Here is a 14,018-nt window from a genome sequence, read left to right as displayed (position 1 = left end):
CAAATGAAGAGGTGGAGACAGTGAGGACCATCGACAGAAGGAGAAAGAGGGAAGTGCTCATGTGTATGTAGGTCACTAAATCAATGTGAATCAGGTTTTTCAAGGGGAGAGGGGGTATTTATAGATACCATTGGAGACAGATGCATCAGTGACAGGCACAAGGATGCTGGGAGCGCAGGAGGGGCAAATTATGGGGAGTAAACATTTGTTTTGGGTGGCGATATTTTCATACAAATGCCAAAATATTAAAAATGTTAAATTAAATAGCATTGAGTGAAAAGCAAAAAAAAAAGATAATCATAATAATAACAGATGGAAATTACTGCAGGATGCTGAGAGCAAATTACCTTCTCATCTTGTAATATTGACAAAATGCAGCCGTTAGTTGGATCATTTGCATCAGCTACACACATACCATTGACTTGTGATCTGTAATATCAGCGCTGTACATTATTGAAAAGAATATAAGCTTTCCATTTATTTTGCAGACTTTGCAAGGTGAGCCTGCACATTTATCACTGTGAAGTGCCACGAGAGCCACTAGAAACATCGCAAAGGCTGATAAAACATGGCAGAGGTGAAAGAAGCAACGTGAATTCAAAAGGTCAAAGGTCATTGTCAGTATTTGTTTCTCAGTGTTGTTGTCTGTATGTTTTGTGTTGTGTTTTCGTTTAGAAATATCCTTGAAATGGCCTCATAGAGATGATCAGTCGTTTCGAAAAGGAGAATAGTTGCCCTCTTACGCCTTGTTCCATTAATTTTACAAGTCCATGTCAGAGTCTACCAGAAGGAAGAAGAATAAAAAAACAGGCTTTGAACATAAATCCCAATTTTCCTCCAACATGAAGTAAAATAATTGAAGAAATTGTTTTAAATTGCCTTTCTTCCTACTGCGTCTAGGAGTAAGTCAAGGTCATGGACAAATTGTTCCTTCTCCACTTTCAGGGGAGCTCTGGCTGTGTTCACAGAGACGGCCTGAATACAGAATGTTGCTAAAATAATCAACATCTCCTTTTTGCATGCAATTTGGGACATATTTGCATAGCCGCCACATCACCTTGCATCAAAATCTTGCTTGAGGTTACACCCAATTAATTCCCAAGAGCTCTTAATCTCTGGCCCCTGCCTAATAACATGCTGAATTAACTGATGCAATCTGACTGGCCTTTGTAAGAACATATAGACGGTGTGCATGAATGACAAGGGCACATAGGGGCTTTTATTCTTTAGGTGTGTGTTTGCTGACTTTACAGCGCTGCACAAATTGACTTGTTACAATGTGTCACTTACAGTGCATAGTTGATTAATCAAAGTAAAATTCATGAGCGCTCCCACTGTTGAATTAGTCACTTTGAAGCACGCCATCATGTCATACGACCTCCACTAGTGAGCCTCATATGCATTTGTTGATGATTGGATTTTTTTTGTTACATTTCCATCACTTTCAACGACAAGCTGTGGCTCACACGCATTTTGGACATAAGTATTTAAAGAAATGGAAACATAAGTGTTTATCATTAAGTTGATTAAAAACTGGACATCATAAAAGTCATGATTGGAAAATTATACATGAAATATAAAGACAATTTGGCACCAACTGTATTGAGAATGTCACTGTTACCAAGAGAGAATCTGCACGCTGACAGCCACCCACGCCGTCTCAGAATATATCAACAATCTGGATTACTTTTTCGTTTAAGTTTGCCGTGTTATTAATTTGAGTAATTAAGTTGTACATGACATTTTGATAGAGCTAACATTTTTACATTTCACACACATTTTCTTGATGTTTTTGGCGGATTTAGAAATGCTTTTGTGGGTTATGATTAGAACCATGTGTTGTTATTTTAATGTTTTCTGATTTCTGCATAGATGGGTCAAACATTTCTTCAATCAACATTGTTGGTTTTGTGTTTAGCGTTTCCCCCCATATTTTCCAAGTACATTACTGCATTGCTGCCAGACAAATTGTGCTTTTTCCCCCAGGTATTAAAGGACACATATTATGCATTATTGTATTGTATTTAGAACCAAAAAAAGTTGATCTCTGCTGTTTACCCCAGGACTACCTGAGTTTTGATGCCATCTACTAGCTGCAGAGGGAATAACACACAGTTTAAGATAAAAAATACATCTATGATTTCAGCACATTTTAAGCTGGCCTCTCACTTCCGGGTCTCAGCGCGCAGTTGTAGTGACCCTTATTAGATGTGAGAAAATGCGCAGAGCGAGTGTGGCATCGATTTATGGACTTAAAATACAGCAGAGAAGATTCTCAGAGCAACATCACAGATCAAGAAAATGCCAGTTATCGAGGAGATTCAGAACAAGGTGTTTTTGACGGCTAGGTGGAGCAGATTTTCTAACGAGGATTCATCAAACTAGCTTGAATTAAAAAAAAAATCTGATGAGGGAACAATGTTAGAACATTTTTAAAAGCTCAAAAAAAGCAAATTTTTTATAATGTGTGTCCTTTAAGTGTTAAACTACAACAGACATATATAATTATTTTACATTTTGTTCATTGTAAACCGCATTATTGATCAAAACAGCGTATTCACCTAATTTTGGAAGCCCGTCTGGGCGCAGCCATACAACATAATCCTTCTTCTGGATGTATTAGTTAACATAGACCTGTCGACCTCAAGAAAAAATAAGTTCAGGGAATCGCTGCATTGTTGACCTGTTGGTTACACGAACACTGGACATTTTACACATATCAATCTACATAAGACATATTGGCGGCAAAACTTTTCCATCGTTCTCCACTTTGGGAACGGCATTCCCGCTCGACCGCTCAAACTGCCCTCGTAGTGGAATTTCACCATAAAAGCAGTGGATTGTTTTTATCGTTGACACTTCCCAACCCTACGTTTGTGACCAGAAGTTTGAATTAAGTAAATATAGGGAAGTGGGTGGGTCTAGGGGGTAGGTGAAAAGCCTGAAATGGGGGCCAATTTCAAATTACACAAAACATGTACGAATACAAATGTAACTTTGAGTAAACTGATGATGAGGAAACACCCTTATAACATGGTTAAAAGCTCAAGTCAAGTCAATTTTACAGATAACAAATCACCTCAAACAAGATTGTCCCAAGCCAAGACTTCCAGTAGATCCAAAGTCCTCAACAGCCACAACCGGGACTCCCGACGTCCTTAACAGTCACAACCGGGACCCCTGATGTCCTCAACAGTCACAACCGGGACTCCCGACGTCCTTAACAGTCACAACCGGGACCCCTGATGTCCTCAACAGTCACAACCGGGACCCGACGTCCTCAACAGTCACAACCGGGACTCCCGACGTCCTTAACAGTCACAACCGGGACCCCTGACGTCCTCAACAGTCACAACCGGGACCCCTGACGTCATCAACAGTCACAACCGAGACCCCTGACGTCCTTAACAGTCACAACCGGTCCCCTCACGTCCTCAACAGTCACAACCGGTCCCCTCACATCCTCAACAGTCACAACCGGGACCCCTGACGTCCTTAACAGTCACAACCGGTCCCCTCACGTCCTCAACAGTCACAACCGGTCCCCTCACATCCTCAACAGTCACAACCGGGACCCCTGACGTCCTCAACAGTCACAACCGGGACCCTGACGTCCTCAACAGTCACAACCGGGACCACAACCGGGACCCCTGAAGTCCTTAACAGTCACAACCAGGACCCCTGACGTCCTTAACAGTCACAACCGGGACCCCTGACGTCCTCCACAGTCACAACCGGGACCCTTGACGTCCTCCACAGTCACAACCGGGACCCCTGACGTCCTCAACAGTCACAACCGGTCCCCTCACGTCCTCAACAGTCACAACCGGGACCCCTGACGTCCTCAACAGTCACAACCGGGACCCCTGACGTCCTCAACAGTCACAACCGGGACCCGACGTCCTCAACAGTCACAACCGGGACCACAACCGGGACCCCTGACGTCCTTAACAGTCACAACCAGGACCCCTGACGTCCTTAACAGTCACAACCAGGACCCCTGACGTCCTTAACAGTCACAACCGGGACCCCTGACGTCCTCCACAGTCACAACCGGGACCCTTGACGTCCTCCACAGTCACAACCGGGACCCCTGACATCCTCAACAGTCACAACCGGGACCCCTGACGTCCTCAACAGTCACAACCGGGACCCCTGACACCAACAGCACGCGCAGACGGGCCACACACTCCTCCCAAAACACCTGCAGAAGTCACCGGTGCCCATTGTGCCCTCTGAGACGCTCTGGCGGTTAGAGAAAGAGAAAGCAGAGAGAGCAAAGAGAGAGGAACGAGAGATGGGAGTGAGTGGGCGAGGGAGGGGAGAGCGCGCGCGAGAGAGTGGCACAGTGGTTCGCCTACCTATCCGCTGTACGCTCGGAGGAGAGAGGAGAGGCAGCCGAGGAGGAGCGCCACGCACAACAATAAACACTTACTACTACACGCGCGGAGTAGGACGGGAGAAACCGCCATCACCCAACGCGCCATCACAGCCCCCGGGAGTCAACTCACAGCCATGTATCTCAACAGGGACGAGGACAACAGCAAAGGTAAGACCCGGGCAAGGCGCTGTCACGGGGACTGTCTTTTACGCAAGACAGTTTCAAGGTGTTCCATGCGTGACCCGCGGTGCCTCGCAGACTGGTCACACCTGCTTGTGTTTTGTGCAGGACGAGTCGCTCCCCTCCGTCTCCTGTCCAGGCACGCGCGGACCTGTGGTGTTGGTGGAAAAGTGTGGGTTGTCATTATGTAATATCGTTGCAGTTAATTGCCAGTTAGGAGGATGCGTATCATGAGCCCATTTGAAGCGCGTTTTTTTTTTTTTTTTTTACTATACAATGCAGTGCAAGATCTATTTGTGGATACTTTTGCGTGAGGATGATCTCTGCCATGCCCACTTAAGGGGATCATAAGACAAGGTCAAAGCCTGTAGCTGTAAAGAAATCTGCCTTTTAGTGCAAATGACTGCGCTCGGGTGGCGTTTGGAGACATTGGCACAACAACAGGCATGTCTTGGAGACCGAAGGCTGCATAGAGAGAGGGTATAATTCAAGTTACTTCTCCCACGTGCTTTGGGGACGTGATTTCAGCTCGTCTTCGCCTTGCACAGTGACACACTTTGCGCGGTGTGGTGTCCCCTGATGCGGCCATGCGATATCCAAATAAGTGTCAGGGGAGCGGAGCAAATGATAATTACGCACCAAAATGTGTGGATTCTGTGCGAATAACACCTGCTGCTGCTGATGCTGCCACACCGAGCTCCAGGGAAGACACGCGGAGGAGGGATGGAGGGATGGAGGGAGTGAGGGAGGGAGTGAGGGAGGGAGTGAGGGAGGGAGTAAGGGAGGGAGTGAGGGAGGGAGGGGTAAAAGAGCAAAAGACAGAGTGGGAGGAGCCTCATTTGTTCATTTCTTTGTGATATTATGAGCTCACCACACACGGACAACAACACGGCACTGTGCTGATGGGAGTTGCCAGGGTGGTGTCTGACACAAAACAACTCTGATACATTTCTCACAACTGATTTAAATTAGGAGGAGAAAAAAAAAAAAAACTGCACTGCTTTGTTTTCTGTCAATATTTTCATACCACAGATGATGCATTGATCCCAGTGGACTCCAATCTATGTTGGATGGTCTAAGCTGAAGAACACACACTAATGGGCATTGTTGACCTCCACATAAAACGGCCCGTAAAAACCTTGGAAATAAATCAAAACCTTACTGAGACGTGATAGAGCGTTAAAGCCAAACAATAAAGCTTGTCTGCCTACATGTTGGTGCCAGCAGCAAGGGTAATATTCCAAAACTAATGCAACAGACAAGCATGCAAATATGAATAAGAAGCTATGGTGCGTGGTGGCACAGTGGTTGAGGCATCGCTCACAAATCCCATGGTCGGTGCTTGTGCCCTTGGGCATTACACCTAACCAACCTATTGAAAAAAAAGAAAGTGACTGAATAATGCAATGTGAAGCTCTTGGGTACCTTCTTCTTAAAAGTAACTTTAGAAATCCAGTTTGTTATGATGCTGAACAATTATTATTTAGTTATTTTCAATCAAAATACAGCTCTAGACAAGTGATTTACCCACACATGTGTATAATAGAGACAGTTGTTCTTTAGGGGTTAGACTAAGTGATAAATCTTGCCTGAAATGCGTGACAGTGTTTAGCCATTGGCCAGTATGCATAGTTTTGGATGAATGGTTCAGGCCCCTGGAGGTGAACAATGGGAAGGGCAGAGAGTGTGTGTACAGTGGCCCATGAAGTGGAGGGTCCAATGAGAACGCCTTCTAGTTTGTAGTCGTTGGAAATGCTCATCCCAGCAAGAGATTTCTGAAGTTAGATTATTTTTGAAGCTAAATATTTTAATTGGCAACCTTCCAGTCATTTTCTCTGAACACACATGTCCAAGTTAGCGGCATCTTGCAAAGAAAAAAATCTGCTCATGTCTCAGAAACACTGTGGTCTTCATTGGGGCAAGTTTGAGATCAGATCACATTTTACATTTTGACTCGGTCCAATTTAAACGGTTTTGGCCCTGAAAAGATCTTTTGAAATGTGGATGGTTTTATCAAATGTACAAACACAAGCTGTTATTTATCATTGGATTACAGTTCCACTGAGTAATGTGCACGGCTGAAGCATATGCAGCGTGGAGGTCATGCTTAACAACCATGTTATTACTAATACTATTCTATACACTTGTCCAGTGGCTATTTAGTCATTGACTTTGTTGATTGTAAGTGAGTCCCGGAGGATAAATAGCGTCGTTAGATGAGTGAGTGCCTAATTGCCCAACACTATTACCTCTGATGTTTGGACAACTCTGCACATTATGAGGACACTGATGCGCAATGACTTTACATGCCTTTGTCAGCGACTTTGTTTTTTGACTATTTTGAGTTGCTGCTAGCATGATGGTGAAGGTCAGAGGAAGCGGTCTATGTTTTTTTGCCTTTTAAAAAATGGCCCCCTGTTCCACCAAGTCCAGAGATCAGTGTCAGTTTCAATGACAAGAAAAGAACCATGAGTGGAAGTTATATTCTACCATTTTCACTTGGATTGACAAGGCATTAATTGATTTAGGAAGTGGGTGTCCCGTTCTGACAGGTGTTCCCTTATAGTGTGCACTGTGTGGCCTTTAAATTCACATTGCATCTCAAGGTGGAGTGTCAAGGTAAGAGGGAAAGAACAAGAGTGAGGGAGGGCAAGAGATAGAGGGCTACCAGGGACATATTGATTATGATCTCAGGGGATTAGAGCAGTGGCGGGGCAGATGGGTTGGTCATATGTTAGGCCTCAGAAACTGCTGGCCACTGTCATATTAACACTTCACTGATGTCAAAAGAGGGCTTAAGGCAAGGACGTCAACAGGAGGAAAGTGTTAAATGCACCAAAAAACGTAGCAACTATAGCATTTGAGTACAACCATTTTATCTCCCATCATTTTCAGGTTCAATGTTCCTTATACATGCTGGCAACCCCGTCTGCCTTTGAAAAATAACTTTATCTGTCTTCATCTTCTTAGTGTGACACTTATGATGTTTCTTCCATTAGTGCAAATCAACAACTTTATCAAATGCAGTGATTTGCATATATTGACTTGACTGATTTTATGCTTCATGATCTAATTTATCCCAGTTTGGGACCTTTGTTCTCAGATATTGGCTAATTATGATTAATATCTTATTAATTATGAATAATGTTTTAATCAAGAGGTAAAGGTTAATTTGAACCACAAACAATGATTGGAATAGGTCCAACAGTGTGACACGTTTGTAATTGAACGATTGAAAAACATCAAAACATGTGAAAACACCTTTGAAAGTGTAAGAGTATTCATGTAAATGAGAAGTGAGGAGTACATTGTTCTGGGCTTGATTTGCTTTACATCTCTGCCGCGTGCATGGGGACACAGTTAGTGGATTAGTTAAATGACTGATTGGCTTCCTGCTGTTTTCTTGTGTCTTAATGGCTTTGTATTAAGAGTTGGCCCCTGCAACTCATGTTTCTATCTCCTTTCTTTTTCCCAGCGTCAGAAACAAGTGTTAAATGTGCCAGACGTGTGCTGCTGTCACCTCATACAAATAGAATCCTGTGCTTAGACAACATGACAATTCAATTCATACAGATTACAACAGAGTTCTTCTGATTGAGATCTTAGGTATATATTAGATAAAGACAATGATGATAATAATGCCTCACGTTTGTTTCAGTTTGATGAGTTCCTCAACCGCTTTGCTCAATGTGAAAGGCGTTTCACATTGACTCAATTAAGTCAGCGTGTTTTTTGCTAAAAATAATTTCACATTCAATTTCAGTAACATTTGACATTACACACACGCCATCTTGTATATAGGGGATTGTGTGTAATGTGGCATTGTATTCAGATCCTCTCCATGGGTTTTAGAATGATGAGGTGGCACGGTGGCAAAGGCGGATAGCGCTCTTGCCTCCCAAGAAGGAGATCATGGGTTCGATTCCCGGACCAGACCAACATCACATGATCTCTGTGGGTGGAGTCTGCATGTTCTCCCCGTGTTACCGTGGGTTCTCTCCGGGTTCTCCGGCTTCCTCCCACCGTCCAAAGACATGCATGTGTTAGGTAAAATTGGTGACTCTAAATTGGCCCTAGTGAATGAATGTGAGAGTAAACTGTCTGTAATGTCTATGTCTCTGTGTTGGCCACTGTCCAGGATGTACCCCGCCTAAGGCCCGAAGTCACTGGGATAGGCTCCGGTCTCCCGCGACCCCGAAAGGGACCAAGCGGTAGAAAATGGATGGATGGATGGAGGAATATCGCGAATAACAATTTCAAATAAAATATCACATCTTTTGAATAGGTTAAGCTGGTGACTCAGAAGAATAACTTTACGGCATGTTCTAACTCAGAAGAATCCACTGATAATGTTCAACAGGATACAAGTTTGCAGTATTTCACAGTTACTTTGTCCATCAAAATACTATTCGAGTTGAAAGATTGCAGAGAGGCTTTCATAGCTTCCCTTCCTTGTGCACTGTCCCTTATTCAGTTATGGGACTGGCACAAAGAGTACTCTCACTTATGATTAGAAATACACTTTACTGTAGGATATGCAGATGTCCTACCCCTGTTGCCATGGTGACAGGAATGCGGGCTAGGTGTTATCTACTGCCCGTGTGGAGTTTTACACCCCTCAGAAGGAAGAGGATGTAATAGTGACAACAGAGACGCTCTGAACTTTGAAAATAACTTTTCATCAAATGACTCCTTTTGGATTACAGAGAGTAACGATCTCTCCAAGACAAACGCTAAAACGCTGAAAGACTATGCGGTTTTAGTCATCAGATTGCAAAAATGTGTCCACCAGATGACTTTACATGTACATATTGTGATATCGTGTTTAACATGTCATTTTAACTGTTTCATAACTTGTTTTGTGGACAATTTTACCTTTTGTGTAACTCTTGTGGCCTAAAGCCAGATCTCGTCTCCTTATCAGCTCTGACCCCAGCGTGCATGCTGATTGGCTGAAGCCACGGCGCCAAAACCCCCGCGGGGTAAGACAAAAGGAAAGAGCAGGGAGTTACAGACCAGTTCCATCTGAGCTCCAGAGCGAGTTCCATCCGAGTTTCTTTCGAAGCTCGACCCTCCATCCAGGGTCCCACCAGCAAGGTCCATGAGGCCTTGGGAGCAGGCCTCGGGGCTAGTTAGCGTGAGCGATGCTACGCTACGGGACAAAGACTTTTCCAAGAGAAGCTAATGTTCCCTCCCGGAACTAAGAAACCTGTGCCCGTTTTTAAAAACGTGATTGATGCTGCATCACGCAAAATCAAGCAAGGACCTTTTGCAACTTTTCAAGTCCACAGCCTTTTAGATCAGCCACATCGGTGGAGCAGCACGACGGCCTTTTCATTTGGAACGCCTCAGAGCCAAGGAGAACGCCTCAGAGCCAAGGAGAACGCCTCAGAGCCAAGGAGAACGCCTCAGAGCCAAGGAGAATGCCTCAGAGCCAAGGAGAACGCCTCAGAGCCAAGGAGAACGCCTCAGAGCCAAGGAGAACGCCTCAGAGCCAAGGAGATCGCAGAACCGATCCAGTCCTTCTTTGGCCAGACAACGTCAGAGCCGAGCTCCAGAGCAGGCCCTTGGACTCCACGCAGGCCCTTGGACCCCAAGCAGGCCCTTGGACTCCACGCAGGCCCTTGGACTCCACGCAGGCCCTTGGACTCCACGCAGGCCCTTGGACCCCACGCAGGTCCTTGGACCCCAAGCAGGCCCTTGGACCCCAAGCAGGCCCGTCTCCTCAGGATCACAGCTTCTGGTTCCGTTCGTATGAATGCACTTCACAGGCTGAATTTCATCTTAGACTTAACTCTAACACACACCTAGATAGATCTAGAACCATCATGTCTAGTGTTTTCCATCTGTTATCGACTCATTTGCATATTCCTAATTCATATTTATCTGTTTAATTATTTGGTCATTAAATCTTCATAACCCACATTTGGTTAAGTGTTCCTTCATTTCCAGAAAAGGGGTCAATGTCACGGTTACGTTCTCAAACCTTTAGATCAACGAGCAAATTAATTTCTAATTAATTAATTAATCTAGATATCTGAGTTTAGAGTTGTTAAATTGCCGATTATCCGGCTGGTGCCCCATTCTTCTCTTAAAAATACGATTCAAACTTACCCACATTTAGGCAGTGTGTCATGTTTGAATTCTTGAACAATTCTTTAATCAATATCAAACCTGAATGCCCCGCCCCCTTCACAAGTGGGTGGACATTCATAACCTTACAGTACTTGTACTAGTATGTTACCCTACATTACAATACACTCTTGAAGCATGTGGGCAGTGCTTATGTTAAATATCCTTTTTATTTCCCCTTACTCACCTATAAAATTCATGGTGCTGCCAGTTTGGCCCTTCGCAGGTTAGTAAATGAAGTGCTGCCCTGTCTATTGACAAGTGTTTTAATAAATTGACATGAGAGATTTGTTGGCTGGGGCTCTCATTGATCGAGTATTCGGGTGCAGCATGGATTGGATCTTCTGAGAGCAAACCTGTGGTCCACTCAACTCATACATTATTCATGTAATCAGTCTGGTCTCCGCAACTGACAACAACTTTATGGTCTTACAGGACATTTTCCCTGTTGCTGCAGCTCAGGGCAGCCCTCAACTGGCCAGATGTACAATATATTGCAAATGTATCTACAAAGGTAAAAAAAAAACGAAATAACAAAATAAAAACAACTGGATTATAGGATTATTGTCTCTAAATTTGGGCTTTTTTGTGGTTTAACAAAAACCTGGTCTAGTGTAAACCGGATTGGTAATAATTTAGTATTGATTTAGATCTGGTCCTTTAGTTAATGTGTATCGGATGTAGTTTGTTGTGTGTTCCTATAAAGTATGGGACATTTTTTACCCTGACGTTTTGATGTTCAGCTGCTGATGTGGTGTTTAGTCCACACCCTCTAAGTTGTGTGTGATATATGGAGCTGTTTGCCGTCAGACTCAAATAATCTATCCTTGAAAATGACATATAATAGTGGAGCAGAGTTTTCTTTAGATTTAAGCTTTGGGCTCTGGAGGGCTGCAATCCAAGTCTCACCCAGAGCCACCAATCTCCCAGATTTAGGCCTGGCATGGGAACCTGCTATCAGAGCTGCACTGTAGTTTTAGCCTGTGGGAGATAAGTCTGACACTTAAAGGGTTTATTTTTTTGCTTGCAGTCTAAAGTCACTCATGGATGTTTAAGCGATTGTTAAGTATAAATATGCTTGAAAAAAAGTCTCACATACCCTGCGACAAGTTGGCCACTGTCCAGGGTGTACCCCGCCTAAGGCCCGAAGTCACTGGGATAGGCTCCAGTCACCCGCGACCCCGAAAGGGACCAAGCGGTAGAAAATGGATGGATGGAAAAAGTCTCACATGTCACACTTTTGTTTAATTATGCACAGAGAAGATGAGAAGGTGCCTGGGATCCAGAATACACACTTCTTCAATTCTCAAGGAAGAGTGAGTCTTGTTACCACGCTCTCTAACGCGCTTCGAGTCAATGCAATCAAATTTGTTGTTTTCAGTGACGCATGTGAAACAAACAAGTTCGATCCAACATTTAGAGAAAAATCAAACTTGCCTCAACACAAATTGTTTTTTTTCAGTCCTGTGATAATTTAGTTTTCCCTCGAAAGCTGACATGTTAAGATAAGATAAGCCTTTATTTGTCCCACAATGGGGAAATTCCAGTGTTGCAACACAAAGTAGGTACAGAAGTAAATAAAAAAAAACATAACTTATAAAAAACTTATAAAAACACTTTTATAGAAAATATCTTATAAAGCTCTACAGAGAATATTGATGGAAGATGATTGACATTATGTTAAAGTATTGCACATGAATGACAGTATTGCACATGAATATGACAGTATTGCACATAAATATGACAGTATTGCACATGAATATGACAGTATTGCACATGAATATGACAGTATTATACATGATTATGAAGATGGATGACACATGTTCAGGCGTAACAGTGTTTGTTGTAAAGTCTGACAGCAGCAGGAAGGAAAGACCTGCTTAACCTCTCCTCTCTGTTTGTTTTGATGTGGACGGACGATGTGTGCCACGCCCATCTGATTGATCATCTGATCCCCCAGCACGGACATCAACGCAGTGACCAAACTGATATTGATATGTATAGAAAATATATGCCATGTTTTCTTTCATGTGGATACGCCCAGTAATTACAGATATATTCACAATAACCAAGGAAACAAATCTTCAATCTGAATAGAACCTATTAGCAAATCCTTCGTGAAAAGCGTTATATAATAATAAATCATACAATAACTGAAAACCATGCATGGTCTTTATATATTCTATTTTCTCGGTATTGTAGCCACGGAATTTAAAGTGGCGCGTCTGTCATTTTACGGCGAACCCAATATTCTGCCCTTAAACACATCTGCTGTGTTGTGAGTGGAGCCTTCAGCAGAAGATTAACTTGTAATTCACTGGAGACAAATTGCTTGTGAATGAAAAGACCTTCATTATGGCCTTGGGTTTGACAGTTCTGGAGACACGACTACCTGGGCAGCCTGGGACTATTCCTCTGTGTGCATCAAAGCCTTCTAAAGCTCTGAGGAAATAGGGAATAGTGGACGTGGCGTCTTTAACATGGTGTGAAGTACAGTGTCAGCACAAGTATAGTCAGTGTCAAAACTATTTGTTAAATCTGCCCTGTGAAAATTAGTTATGCCACTTTTCTCCATGGCAGTTTTACTAATACCGGATTGGACATTATAATATTGGAATTGCCTAGTCATTCTTGTGATATCCAGGTAAGAAGATAATACGGTATTGCAGTGGGCCAGCTCTTTTGTAATGAAAATCTTGCCTTGGTGTCCAAGGAAGTCACTGGTCAGAGCCGATTAAAACGCTATATATCTTACAGTAATAAAAAGTTTTTTTCTTATTATTTTCTACATAGTTCAGCAACTATAAGGATTTGATCATTACCGTATCTAGACTTTGACCCACCGACCTTAGGACTGGACTGTGGCTGAATTTACATTGCTTTGAATGTATAGAATGAGATCTCTCTGTATTTTTTATACAAAACAATTGTTTGGTCATCGTTTTCATCTCTGTGTGATTGACAGGAGGATTAGCCAATCAACAACATGGATGGTCCGTTTATATTAAAACAAATATGGCCGTTTACAGGGGGGAAAACATCACAGATTTCTGCAGAATCAATGAGTGAAGCACAAACTGTTATTCTGAGGTGAGACAAGTTCAGTTTGTTCGATATAGATTTGAAATAAACAAATCTGATTGCATGGTTCGGTTTGAGTTTGACTCGATGGGTGACGGAGGGCGTGATGACAAGACTCACTCTTCACAAATAATTGAAGTGTGTATTTTGGATCCCGGGCAAGGATTTACATGATACAAATGTAGGGCATCATCAAGCAGATTGAAAAATAATCTGTATTAATATTTTATGTTAGGACTGGTTG

The 14,018-nt window shown here is 43.1% G+C and overlaps 1 protein-coding gene across 2 annotated transcripts in view; it reads left to right on the top strand.

The window, feature by feature from the left end:
- The first annotated feature begins 4,352 nt into the window (after positions 1-4,352).
- The window catches only part of syt7a (synaptotagmin VIIa), a 100,762-nt gene continuing 91,096 nt past the window's right edge, over positions 4,353-14,018 (top strand). Inside the window, exon 1 of one of the 2 annotated variants that reach the window (XM_072435439.1) lies at positions 4,353-4,549. In XM_072435439.1, coding sequence (XP_072291540.1) covers positions 4,516-4,549 — 34 coding nt within the window. In that variant the 5' untranslated portion in view covers positions 4,353-4,515. The remainder of the gene's footprint in view (positions 4,550-14,018) is intronic. The other variant, XM_072435438.1, reaches the window with a different exon arrangement.

This window comes from Eucyclogobius newberryi, unplaced genomic scaffold (assembly GCF_026437365.1).
Source record: "Eucyclogobius newberryi isolate DKJ021-1_F unplaced genomic scaffold, fEucNew1.0.hap1 SCAF_7, whole genome shotgun sequence".
Lineage (NCBI taxonomy): Eukaryota > Metazoa > Chordata > Actinopteri > Gobiiformes > Gobiidae > Eucyclogobius > Eucyclogobius newberryi.
Note: the sequence above shows the minus strand (reverse complement) of the source record. Positions and strands in the feature narration are given on the sequence as shown.